The sequence below is a fragment of the Eptatretus burgeri genome, chromosome 2, assembly GCF_056783735.1.
Source record: "Eptatretus burgeri isolate ZD-2024b chromosome 2, Ebu_testis_v1, whole genome shotgun sequence".
Classification (NCBI taxonomy): domain Eukaryota; kingdom Metazoa; phylum Chordata; class Myxini; order Myxiniformes; family Myxinidae; genus Eptatretus; species Eptatretus burgeri.
In genome coordinates this window covers 153,188,124-153,202,424 of record NC_140962.1, presented here as the reverse complement: position 1 = coordinate 153,202,424, position 14,301 = coordinate 153,188,124, and the positions used below count along the sequence as shown (strand labels likewise).

The 14,301-nt window shown below is 43.9% G+C and overlaps 1 protein-coding gene across 1 annotated transcript in view; it reads left to right on the top strand.

Moving 5' to 3' along the window:
• Nucleotides 1–5,878: 5,878 nt before the first annotated feature.
• LOC147033596 (uncharacterized) overlaps nt 5,879–14,301 on the top strand; it is a 24,230-nt gene continuing 15,807 nt past the window's right edge. Inside the window, exon 1 of the mRNA XM_085851734.1 lies at nt 5,879–6,257. Coding sequence (XP_085707860.1) covers nt 5,879–6,257 — 379 coding nt within the window. The remainder of the gene's footprint in view (nt 6,258–14,301) is intronic.

The window sequence follows — 14,301 nt, the reverse complement described above, 5'->3', positions numbered from 1 at the left end:
CCATTTGAGTATCTTGTGTTGGAGTGACGACCCGTCCAGGATTGTCCCCATTAGCTCAGGAGACTCCTTTGGCAGCACTGATGCTCTGTGCAGAGTATGGTCCCAATGAATGGATGGATATGCAGTGTCTTTATCCTGAATGAGAACTCCAGAAAAATATGTGAAATTCAGCTCTGGAACTTTGAAGCCGACATATGATGATGACTCTAATGATAATTATGATTTTTATTTTTATTTTTGTTAAAATTCCATCCTCCCAGTTAACAAGTTCTTGGTGAAATAGTAACTTTGATATTTGAACTTATATCATGTTATGGGGCTGGCAGAATGGCGGAGAGGTATGCCCACTCATCTCAAAGTCGTCATGCCTGGGTACGAATCCTGACCTGGCAATAAACTGTCAACTCTGTGTTTCACAGGTAGAGTGATTCAACAATGTGTGTGCCGTTAAACTGGACGTCCCATATGCTGGCATATAAAGATCACACAGTGTCCTTTACGAAGAGTAGGCGAGCTATCCTCACAGCAACTTTGCCAAATTACAATTTTCTGCCATAACTTCTACTGAAAAGGTAATGGCAAACCACCCAGTTTTACCCTTGCCGAGAAACTGCTTCGGTAGTAGTGATCCTGCTTTCGGGCAGAACACCAGAATCCGAATATGAATATAGTATAATGCTAACAGATGATGCCGACTATCATTATGGGATTAAATAATTCATTAAATATCAAAGTTTTTACAAACTTGAACTGTGTGATCTCGTTGAAGGTTAGGTCCATGAAAAATCACTAATTGAGCGAAGTAAGTCAATCCACAATGGTACTGGCAGCGAGGGAAGTATTGAGTCACTTCTGCAAAAGTATGGATTATGGATTAAATATTTCGTCAACAAAGATCATATTTCATGATTATTATTATTATTTCAGATGCAGTGGTAATTATTATACACATCGTGGTTGTATAGCTCGGATAGATTCCAATTACACTGGTCCATAGGCTGACACCAGAGGCCTGAAGCCTGAGGACTGAAGACTGAAGTCAAATCTTCCTGTGGCCTTCACAAGGCCCGTCATGCCTATCAGCTCCAACCTTTCGATATTTGGTGATCATTTCAACAGTCGCTTTAGTCGTTTTACACTGAACCGAAAAATTATAAGAAAGGCATGGCGATTGTGAATATGACGCATCTCTTCGGCTTATGAAAAGACAAAAATGGTGGACATCATTTTTGTTCGGTGACATCATTGTGGGTGGCATCAGGCCAGCTGCCCAATCGATGGGTACAGAGATGTACATGATGATGATGATTATTATTATGTAGCCGATGGCTGCTTGTTGCCACATTGCTGGGAGTGCAGCTCTGTCGCTGATGCAGTGCCCCCTGTTGCCAGTAAGCTGGTACCGTACTCATTTTGCTGCCTCGGAAGGATGGTAGGTTGCGTCAACCCACCCGGCGCGATGGGGGCTCAAACTCAAGGCCTTAAGATTTTTTTGGTTTTTATGTTCCGAAACAACTCCCTTGCCTAAAGATGACTTATTCAGTTGGCAGGGAAATACAAATGGCAAGATAAAAATTCAAATGAAAATGCAGAGAAACCCTATAACCCTGCCAAACTCAAGAAGGAGCACAACCACTGACTTTATTCCTTCATTTGTTAATTCTAAACCATTTAATCCAAAGGTAATATTTTTTTCAAAAATAAAATTATGTTATATAATTGTATTTGATAATAGAACCAAGTAAAAACCAAACAAAAGAATGAAGAAAATCACAACTCCGGTATTTGAACGGAAAATATAACAAATATGAAAAATACCAAATAATTCGTATCCAATAAATAACCAAATTTAAAGTAGAGAGTGAAGTCCATGGTGTGCCATCACAAATTCCCACGTTTACCACCTAAAGCAAAGTTGAAAGATGGCAAAAAGTTTTCATTCCACCAGGAATGACCCAATATCAATTTAGTTTAGAGTTAAAAATCGCACCCGTGTTCGAAGGGAAGGAAGCAGTTCATTTTGGCATTTTTAATATGAAAAGGGAAAAGCCGAGAAATGAATGAAACCCATTAGAATTACCCTTTAGAATCCTTTACAATTACCCTTTAGAACCCTCTTATAATTACCTTATAGAACCCATTAAAATTTCCCTTTAGAACCCTCTTATAAATACCTTTTAGAACCCATTAGAATTACCCTTTAGAATTACCCTTTACAATTACCCTTCAGATCCCTTTAGAAACATTTATAATTACATTTTAGAACTCATTAGAATTAACTTTTAGAACCCTTCAGAATTACCTTTTAGAACCCATTAGAATTACCCTTTATAATCACCATTTAGATTCCATTAGAAACCTTTAGAATTACCCTTTATAACCCTTTTATAATCACCTTTTAGAACCCTCTACAATTACCCTTTTGAATCCATTGGAATTACCCATTACAATTACCCTGTAGATCCCTTTAGAAACCTTTAGAATTAACCAGAACCCTTTTATCTTTAGAAACATTTAGAATTAACCAGAACCCTTTTATAATCACCTTTTATAACCCATTAGCATTACCCTTTCAAACCTTTCAGAATTACCCTATTAGAACCCTTTAGAATTACCTTTTAAAACCCTTTTTTAATTACCTTTTATAACCCATTAGAATTACCCTTTAAAATCCTGTTTTAATGACCTTTTCAGAACCCTTTAGAATTACCCTTTAGAACCCTCCTAAAAGTATCTTTTTAGAACGCATTAGAATTACCCTTTAGAACCATTTACAATTACCCTTTGGAACCCATTACAATTACCCTTTAGATCCCTTTCGAACCCTTCAGAATTCCCCTTTCGAAACCAATACAATTACCCTTTAGAACAATTTACAATTACCCTTGAGAACCATTTACAATTACCCTTTAGATCCCTTTCGAACCCTTCAGAATTCCCCTTTCGAAACCATTACAATTACCCTTTAGAACGATTTACAATTACCCTTTAGAACCATTTACAATTACCCTTTGGAACCCATTATAATTACCCTTTAGATCCCTTTCGAACCCTTCAGAATTCCCCTTTCGAAACCATTACAATTACCCTTTAGAACGATTTACAATTACCCTTTAGAACCATTTACAATTACCCTTGAGAACCATTTACAATTACCCTTTAGATCCCTTTTGAACCCTTCAGAATTCCCCTTTAGAACCCTTTAGACTGACGGCGACCAGACAAGGGCGATGAGATGCCCTCATGGATCGAGGAAGGCCTACTTTTGGTTGTGTTTGCTCAGGCTGACTTCTGACATTCATAGCGGAAGCAACATTGAGTACCTCTGTGGACACTGAGGGCTCAAATGAGAGACAGAGACAGAGACAGAGACAGAGACAGAGACAGAGACAGAGACAGAGACAGAGACAGAGACAGAGACAGAGACAGAGACAGAGACAGAGACAGAGACAAAAAAAAAAAAAAAAAAAAAGAGATAAGACATTTTTGGATCCCATGTGGGACACTGCTAAATTTGTGCCCATGTGGAGGCACAGGAACCTTAGCCTCAGAATGGGCCAATAGCATAAGTCTTCGGAGGGGAACATCAGCAAGAATGGGGGGGGGAGCATTCGCTCAGCATTCAGGACATAGTGGGTTACAAACAGTTGACCTGTAGTGGGTACTTACCCACTAGCTAACTCAGCGACGTAATGTTCAGTGTCAGGGTCGACGGGCAATGCATGAGCTAGTTTGAAGGCAAGAAGTTAGACAAATTGGTATAAGAATAAAAGTATGGTGGAAAATGGAATGAATGCAGAAATGTGTGGCCCAGGAGAGAATGAAAGGCTTGAATGATGGTGTGAAGGAGTGACTGGGAGGGAATGAGTCCTACCCAAAGAAACCCAGTGCTAGTTAAAAGTTATCTCATGGGATCCAGCCAAATTACAATGTGGTCGTTCTGTGGTTGGTGCTGTGTGTGTAAAAGCTTAATTTTTCCGAGTGCAAAGTAAATTGACAGCCTGGGGGTGTAGCTCACGAGAGAGGTGAATATAGTGCGAAGGGCACCCCGGGTTCTGGGAGCCCACAAGCCAGGAGTAGGCTGTGAGCCAAAAGGGGCATGCCAAATTATTGGCCCGGGTACCCAGGAGAGGAACCCGGAGGGCCAATTGCCAGTGAGGACACAGTGGGGAGATGATTACTAGCTGCTGGATTTGCCCAGCTGAACGCTTTGGGACCTGCAAACGCATGTCAAACTCACGCTGAGGTTCCGACAGATCCACATTTTCCTTGTAAGGTATTCTTCGGGGATTGGGGATTTTTCAAGAATTGGGCTGGACATAGTGGGCCCCAAGAGATGTTTGAGCTGGAAACGCAAGGACAGTTTAGAGAGGAGATAGCGAGGATACGAGAGGACCAAGGATGAAGTAAGAACCGACAGGAATAGAAGAGCATGGGCAATGACAAGGATAGGCCCATGAGGGATTTGAGGGACCTTTAGGCTTGGCCACACCATGCAGGTGGGAGTACAGCAAGAGGCTGGACAGTAATACCTGACGGCCTGGTTTGCCTATGCCTCATTTTGCCTATGCCTTGCCAGTTATGCCTGCCAGCCAGGCCAAGGTTCATTGCCAGCCAGGCCATTGTTTATTCACTTGCCGTGACCTTGAGCCATTTGCTGTGCCATCTGCTTTTGTCATTTTCTTGTGGGCCATGTGAAAGCCGAAGACTATTTGTTATGGAGCATAGGAATCGTCGTTGTGAGCCCTCCAGGCTGAAAGCTCATTGTTTCACAGACAATGGACCGAAGTTCACTTTGTGAAAGGCCAATGAGCCCTTCTGTGAAGACTCACCCCCTGTGAGCCATTGTTGTGGGCCCTTGAGGCTCCACCTTTGTAAGCAGCACAAGGCCCCAGGTAGTGTGCAGCTGTGCCACTGATGCAATGCCCCTGTTTCAAGTAAGCCGGTACTCATTTTGCCATCCTCGAAAGGAAGACAGGCTGAGTCAACCCCACCTGGTGTTAATTCAACGGCAGGCAAGAGCTCGAACTCAGGACCCGAAGACCACTAAGCCAACACCAGGCTGGCCCCCAAGGTTGAAAACTCACTTTGAAGACCAGCATGACGACCAGAGGTGGGGCTGTACATCATGTAGAAGTGTTTGAGTCAACCTGAATTTGGAACTGTGGAGATACTTGCGTCGGATGAATGTGTAGGTGAAGTTATACAACGCATTAGGTTTCATTATTTTCTTCAATGAGGAAATGTATGGAATGATTCTTGTTTAAACAAAATGTCGCACTCAAGGATCTAGAGGTAATTGAGTTAACGGGAAAAGCCCTTTGAAGATTGTCCTCAGGGGAACAAGAAGAATCCTAATGAGGTAGCGAATGGTCCATGAACTCTGAGGATTTGTTGAGGACACACCAGATCGATCACATGACATTCACACGGAATTTCACCACACACGTCAGAAAGGGATGTATTATTCTACATCGTTCGACAATGAATCTCCTGAAAACGGAATTCACAACCAATGTGAAAACAGAGCACCAAACACAAACAACAACCACCACCACCACCACAAAACCTAACGGCCACAATGGAAGTGACCAGAAAAAGAAACCGAGAAATCACTTTTAAATCAACATCGTACATTGATTGAAGTGTAAATAGTGAAGAAAATGTGAATTCCGTGTCAGAATGTGTTTGGTGGTTGGAGATGATGATGATGATGATGTAGATGATGTACATGATGATGATATAGATGATGTAGGTGATGTAGATGATGTAGATAATGTATCTGAAAGTATCGAAAGAAAATTAATAAAAGAAACGGACCAAGTACGTGTCATTTATTTATTTATTTGAATCTAGCGGCACGTGTTCTTAAAGGACAATGGACCAGACGAGAGCTCGTGGTGACCTTGGTCACGTCTCAACATGGCTGGAGATCCAGGGTTTATCGGAGGAGTCTCTACGAGCGGCGGTTACGGGTCTCGGGATCGAGATCCTCGGAGCTCTCTGTGCCCGGGTCAAGCCCGCTCCGGTGAGGGTTCGACTCTGTTCTTTGTCCGCACGAAAGTTCACCTACACCATGTACGCCGAGCTCTGTCAGTACATGGAGTCGTGTCGTGCGGGGCGAGGATCGGAATGGAGCGCCGTGCCTGGATGTGGAATGAATGCCGAAAACATGGGACAACCTGGTGGAGTCGTGCGGATCAAGGTGAAGGAGGAGGATTCCGTTGGTCCTCCAGAGGGATGGGACCTGGAGCACGGTGAGTGGTGTAAACATGGACGGGTCGTGATCTCAAGTCTATTTATTTCCCGTGGTGGAACCGAGTCGTGGAAAGTCAAGTCTGGAATCCGACTCCGGATCAGTACCTGAGTAAACAGAGACGAGTTCAGAACATAATGTTGTTTATGTGCTCCTCCCGTGTACTTTTAAATATTTTTTCGATGGTTTTGAGAAATATTGCTAAACACTTACACAGTGCCTTCAGAAAGTATTCACACCCTTCCACTTTTGTCACATTTTGTTGTGTTACAGTCTGAATTTAAAATGGATTAAACTTTAAAAAAAAACAAGCTCAAATGAGCTAAGATCCTCGTCCTCTTAATGATGACGTCATAAAAACGAATATGACGTCATTGTGATGTATCAGGTTTGCGATAAATTATCTGTGCTAATGCCCGGCTTGATTCCCGCAAACAAAATTCAAACAGCTTGCCTAGTTTCAGAGATAATGGTACAGGCGATTTCTATTAGCGGCCATATTATGACGTCAACTTTTTTCTGAGAAGAATTTCCAAAATCGGAGATGGTTACTACCTGCGCGGGGGCTTTCTGCATATACATGGCAAGTTTCACGAAGATGCGATGAAAACTCTGGGTTGTGAAACAAAAAATGTCAAAAAATAGGAATGACGTCATAAAAATTGATATGAAGTCATAAAAATTGATATGAAGTCATAAAAATTGATATGACATCATAGTGATGTATCATATGAGTGGTAATTCATCTCTGCTAATGCACTGTTCAATTCCCGCAAACAGAATTCAAAAAGCTTGTCTAGTTTCGGAGATAATATTTTAGGCGATTTCCATGAGCGGAGATATTTTGACGTCATAACTTTTTTTTCTCGGAGGAATTTTCAAAATTGGAGATGGTTACTGTCTGCGGAGGGTATTTTTACATATATATGCCAAGTTTCAGGAAGTTTCGATGAAAACTGAAAGCTGTGAAACAAAAAAGTCCACAAGAAGAAGATGAAGAACAACAATGTGAGGAAGACTCAGAGATCCTCCACGAGGATCTAAAAATTGTCACCGATCAACACAAAATACCCCATAATGACAATGTGAAAACATGTTTCTGGAAATTTTTACAAATTAATCAAATATGAAAAGCTGAAATGTCTTGCAACAATCTTTACTCATAAATGTCAGTGCGTCAGTGTGTCTCCTCCATAACTCCAAAACTATGAAACCTATCAGCCTGAAACTTTGCATGCATCTATCTTTAATTCCAGCAGTGTCTCTGTCTGCAGCCGCTGTTTCTCGACAATAACTGGTCCGATCTAATTGAAACTTGCCAGGTATATTGCTGGAGACCAGAGTATGTGCCTTTTCAAGGTTTGATATTAATCGGACAAGTGGTTCCCAAGTTATGGCCATTTATTTACCAAACCAAGGACAGGACACGTTGCTGCGTTGGCGTGGCCGTTGGGGAAGAGATCCTCAGCCGCGTTCCCCATTACGGGTTACAACGTACGGACTTCCGGATAGTGATGACTTACTCTATTGTAATAATTTCTCGATTTCTTATGCGCATTTATAGATAAATACAATGCCCCAATCAAGTTGTCATTTACGAGAGCGAAGGAACGGCCTGTGTAGTTGTTTGAAGGTTTTTTTTTTTTTTTTTTGCACGTACCACCAAGCACGTACGGGCACGCGAGAGCGAAGGAACGGCCTGTGTGGTTGTTGTTTCTGGCACGCGGTTTCAAAGTTTTTTTTTTTTTTTGAGCCTGGAGTTTGCTTCGTGGTTATGGTGGCGGCCTGGGATCCGAGGGTCCTGAGTTCAAGCCCCGTTGGCTGCTGAATTAACACCAGGGGGTTGACCTAGCCTGTCATCCTTCTGAGATCGGCGAAATGAGTACCAGTGTACTGGTCCCGGTGTATGCCCCGGTTAGAATAGGTGTACCATATCCCAGTGTGTCGTAAGAGGAGACCAGGGTTGGCGTCAGGAAGGGCATCCGGCCATAAAACATTTCCTCAAGAAAAAGCTAACCCCTAGCTGTATGGCTGTAAAAATGGCTGTAAAAACTCACTTTTTTTGTTTGTTTGTGTTTTTGCACGTGCGGCCACGCACATACAGGCATGCAGTTTGAAAGTTTTTTTTTTTTTTGTTTTTTTTTTTTTGCACGCACTAGTATTAAGAAAACTCCAAAGAAATGCAAGAGTGAAAATTGGGTGGTTGGGTTAATTAAAACACCCCTTTCGAAAATAATTAACAGAGTTATGTCCTCTCCCCCTCTCCCCCTCTCCCCCTCTCCCCTCTCCCCCTCTCTCCCTCTCTCCCCCTCTCTCCCCTCTCTCCCCCTCTCTCCCCCTCTCTCCCCTCTCTCCCCCTCTCTCCCTCTCTCTCTCCCCCTCACCCTCTCTCTCTCTGTCCCATTCTCGCTCTGCCCCCACCTAATACATGAATTGTACGGCAAAATCTAAATACAAAGTATAGAAATAAATTATACTACAAAATATAAATAAAAATTATTCAGCAAAATCTAAATACAAATTCGATTATAAAGTATGAATATAAATTTTACTACAAAATATAAATGTAAATTATACGACAAAATATATATACAAATTATACCACAAAATAAAAATATAAATTTTACAACAAAATATAAATTCTACTACAAAGTAACAATATAAATTATATGATAAAATATAAATATGAATTATACTGCAAAATATAAATTATACTGTAAAATATAAATTGAACAACAAAATATAAAAATGAATTGTACTACAAAATAGAAATATGAATTGTATTACAAAATATAAATTATACTACAAAATATAAATGTAAATTATACTACAAAATATAAGTTGAACAAAAAAATATAAAAATGAATTGAACAACAGGTCAGGTCAGGTATGGGAGCATGTGCCAGAACAGCGCGTCGCAGCGTCCACTTTCCGCCGGTACTCCAGGGGCCTCCGTCTGGCCATCCCCCAGGCAGATGCCAGGCCCATCCCCATCTCCTTGAGATGATGGTCAACCTGTTGCAACCATGAGGCACGTGGTCGACCCACTGGCCTCCTCCACTCATGAGACTCCCTCGCTGAGAGAATCTGGTGAGCAGGATCAGAGTCAGGAAAACGAGCCACATGTCCATACAGCCGCAACTGACGCTCACGGACTATGCAGGTAACAAATCTCATCCGAGTCTCTCTCAGCAACCGCTCGTTGGACACAAAATCCGACCAGCGATAGCCAAGGATTCTCCGAAGAGACCTGGTACCAAAGGAATTAAGTCTCCGTCTCAGATCCTTGGTCAGAGTCCAAGTCTCGCACCCATAGAGCAAGACTGGAAGTACCAAGGACCTGAAGACTCGGACTTTCATCCTCCCGCACAGGTACCGGCAGCGCCACACCCCATGATCCAGTGAATCCATGACTCCCCAGGCCTGACCCAGACGTCTATTGACCTCTGACTCGCAGCCAGCAGAGACATGAATATCACTGCCAAGGTAAGTGAATCTCTCCATGACCTCAACATCCTCACCACAAACAGACACAGACAGGACGGCAACATCCAAGATGTCACCGAAAGCCTGGATCTTAGTTTTGACCCAAGACACCCGTAATCCCAACGGCTCCGACTCCTCATTCAGCACCTCGAGGGCCCCCAAGAGGATGTCTAAAGTCTCCGCAAAGATGACTGCATCATCTGCAAAATCAAGGTCCGAGATCTTGACATTCCCAAACGATGCACCGCAACTTGATCTCTCCGACATCCTCCCTAGAATCCAGTCCATACAAGTGCTGAAAAGTGTGAGGGCAAGTACACATCCCTGACGAACTCCAGTAATAACTGGAAATAAGTCAGAGATGGTACCACCACACTTCACAGCACTCTCAGTACCAGAGTAGAGTTCAGACATCAGATCGATCAGTTTTGGTGACACCCCACGAAGACCAAGAATCCTCCAGAGGACATCCCGATTCACTGAATCGAACGCTTTACAGAGATCAACATAGGCTGCAAGCAGCCCCTGCCGAAACTCTCGTCTGCGTTCGGTGAGGACACGAAGGGCAAGGATACGGTCAATCGTTTACCTCTTTGGTGTAAAGCCTGACTGCTCTGGACGCTGGTGCTCAAGCAGATGGTGGCGAACCCTATCGAGAATTATCCGAGCAAAGACCTTGCCCGGCACTGAGAGCAGCGTCACCCCTCGGTAGTTGTTGCAGTCTTGGCGATCACCCTTCCCTTTCCAGAGAGGGACAACAAGGCCCCTCTTCCAGTCAGTTGGGATGATGCCTGTGTTCCAGGCAGAGCACAAAACTGCATGCAACGACACGAGTGCAGCATTTCCACCAGCCTTGAGAAGTTCGGCATGGATGCCACAGATCCCTGGAGCTTTGCCCCGTTTCAACTGGTTCACCGCAGCCCGTGTTTCCACAAGCGAAGGTGGACCACAGTTGATTCGAGGGTCAGCAACAGGGATTGTAACACCCTTGACGTCCAACTCAACAGCTGGGGGATCAGCCCGGTACAACCGCTCAAAGTAACCGGCCCAGCGGGCCTTCACTTCAGACTCCTCTGTCAAGAGCCTCCCACTCTCTGCTCGAACTGCAGTGCTCCGAGGGATGGGCTTGGATGAACGTAATGCGCGAATTCCCCTGTAAGCGGGACGAGAATCACCTGTCCACAGGTGATGCTCTACCCCCTCTCAGATTCCTCGCACATAGGCCTTTTTGTCCACCCTCAGTGCACGTACAGTTTTACGCCTCAGCTTCCTGAACAGCTCAGCTCTGCCATTCAGCCTGGCCCTGCGACTCTGGTCAATGGTATCCAGTGTCCCTTGAGAGACAAAATTCTTCTTTGCCCTGCGGTGAGCTCCAAGGCATCCACCGGCAACATCAAGGACAGTGGTCTTGAAGGCGCTCCACAACTCTTCAGGACCCCCCAAAGCACCCAGACCCCCAAGTGTCCATTCAGCCTGTTCGCAAACTCCTCAGCTACTCTCTCATCCCTGAGCTTGGCAACATCCAGCCTAGGCTGGGATGGTACCATTCTCCAGGATTTAAGGTGCAGCTTTAGAGTTGCTACAACAAGCCTGTGGTCAGTATTGAGGAACTGAGCACTCCGGTAGACCCTGCAGTTCTGGATCATCCTCCAACGACCGTCAATGAGGACATGGTCAATCTCCTTTGCCACATCGCCAGCGTTGGAATACCAAGTCCAGCGATGAGCTTGTGGGCGCTGAAACCATGAACCAGCCACCCTAAGTCCATGACTTCTTGCAAAGTCAAGGAACTTAGTGCTATTCTGGTTCATAGTTCCTGACCCATGGGGACCAACACACACCTCATAACCATCCCTATCAGTTCCAGTCGATGCATTGAAATCCCCCAAGACTAGAAGTGTATCGTCTGGGGCACTGATCAACCACAGACTCGAGTGTGGCGTAGAATGCATCCTTCACGGATTGAACAACAAAATATAACAATTGAACAACAAAATATAAAAATGAATTGTACTACAAAATAGAAATATGAATTGTACTACAAAATAGAAATATGAATTGTATTACAAAATATAAATGTAAATTATACCACAAAATGTAAATTATACAACAAAATATAAATGTAAATTATACAAAATATACTATCAAACATAAATATACATTATCCTACAAAATATAAATTATATCACAAAATAATAATTTAAATTATACGACACAATATAAATATGAATTTTACTCCAAAGCATAAATATAAATTATTCTACAAAATATAAGAATAAATCTCGTTCTCTGGAGTCATTTTTTCGTATATTCAACCCATAGAATGGAGCGATATTTTGTGTTCAGGACGACCAAGGACAGCACGGCCGACACACAGCTAAAAAAAACCCTGCTATTATACTATATATCTATGCTATTATACACTCCACACAAAATGTGGAGTGGTTTTGATATGAAACAATACCCTCAGTTCCTGGGACAAGCTGCCTGGTCATTAATGGCCTGGCACTGGTTATGGCAATGGAAAACCTCCCGAGGCAAAGACGTTGGCAATTATGCAGACAGATTTACCCAAACATTAGACACAGATCACAAGCATATTCTGGGCCATGCCTGTGTCAAATGACTATTCGCTGGACTACCTCGTGTCTGGAGTGCAATGCTATCATCCTACCTCCACCATTAATTGGTCATTCACATACACTACATGGCCAAAAGTATGTGGCCACCTGCTCATCCAACATCTCATTCCAAAATCATGGGCATTAGTATGGAATTGGTCCCCCCTTTACTGCTATAACAACCTCCACTCTTCTGGGAAGCCTTTCCACCAGATGTTGGAACATTGCTGTGGGGATTTGTTTCCATTCAGCCACAAGAGCATTGGTGAGGTCGGGCAATGATGTTGGGCGATTAGATCTGGCTCGCAGTCGGCGTTTCAATTCATCCTAAAGGTGTTCGATGGGGTTGAGGTCAGGGCTCTGTGCAGGACAGTCAGGTTCTTCCACACCGATCTCGACAAACCATTTCTGTATGGACTTCTCTTTGTGCATGGGGGCATTGACATGCTGAAACAGGAAATGCATTCCCCAAACTGTTGCCACAAAGTTGGAAGCACAGAATCGTCTAGAATGTCATTGCATGCTGTAGCATTCAACATTTCCCTTCACTGGAACTAAGGGGCCAAGCCCAAACCATGATAAACAGCCCCAGACCATTATTCCTCCTCTACCAAACTTTACAGTTGGCACTATGCATTCGGGCAGGTAGCGTACTCCTGGCATGTGCCAAACCCTGATTAATCCATCGGACTGCCAGATGGTGAGGCGTGATTCATCACTCCAGAGAACCCGTTTCCACTGCTTCAGAGTCCAATGGCAGTGAGCTTTACACCACTCCAGCCGACGCTTGGCATTACGCATGGTGATGTTGGGCTTGTGTGCGGCTGCTCGGCCATGGAAACCCATTTCATGAAGCTCTCGACGAACAGTGCTTGTGCTGATGTTGCTTCCAGAGTCAGTTTGGAACTGACTGGTTTTCATCCATTTCTGGTTTTCATCATTTCTGGAAAACCATTTTCTGGTTTTCATCAATGATCTCTCGGACTCTCTGGAAAATCCTCTATTTCTCTTTGCCGACGACTCCACCCTCTGCCGTACCATCTGTCATCCCTCAGACCGGCAAGCAGCAGCTTCTTCGCTCACTGCAGATCTGGATAAAATCACAAACTGGTCCAACACGTGGAACATGTCTTTCAATCCAGACAAATCTCACACTCTCACTATGTCTCTTCCAAAGGACGGTTTACAAAACCCCCCCATCCACTTTCTCAACAATCCTCTGGAAGAAGTCTTTTCTTTCAAGCTTCTAGGTCTCATTATCTGCCATGACCTTTCCTGGGAAAGTCACATTTCCAACCTTGCCTCAAAAGCCAGTCGCCGACTGGGAATCCTCCGTCGTGCAAAGTCCTTCCTCGGCCCTCTTCAGCTCCTGACCACTTACAAAGCTTTTGTCCGTAGCCTGATGGAGTACTGCTCTCCCCTCTGAGCTGGTGCTCCTGCCTCCCACCTTTCTCGGCTTCACGCTGTCGAAACCAGGGCATTTAAGATCATCGGCATCTCCCGCAATGAAGCTGAGTCTTTGGGCCTCTCACTCAATCACCGCAGGTTGGTCGGTGGTCTTTCTGTCTTCTACCGACTCCTCTCCAGCCTTGCCCCCCTGCTCTCTCTGCGATTTGTCCCCACCACATTTCCACAGGTCGCTCAAGGTCTGCCAACAACCCCCTTCTGGTAAAACTACCAAAATCACGAATCTTCACTCTTTCATTCCTCTTTTTTCCCACCTTTGGAATAAACTTCCTCACTCTATTCTTTCCCATTCTTCCCTTCAGGCTTTCAAAACAGCTGTTCACCACCACCTCTTATCTTCCCCCATCCAAATCCTTGATCTTTTCTACCCCCGATAATCCACCCAAGCCCACTTCCTTCAATTCCACTGCTTTCCTTCCTGAAAGTCCCTGTAATGTCCATCTTCTCTTCGCCATGTTCCCCGTCCCATCC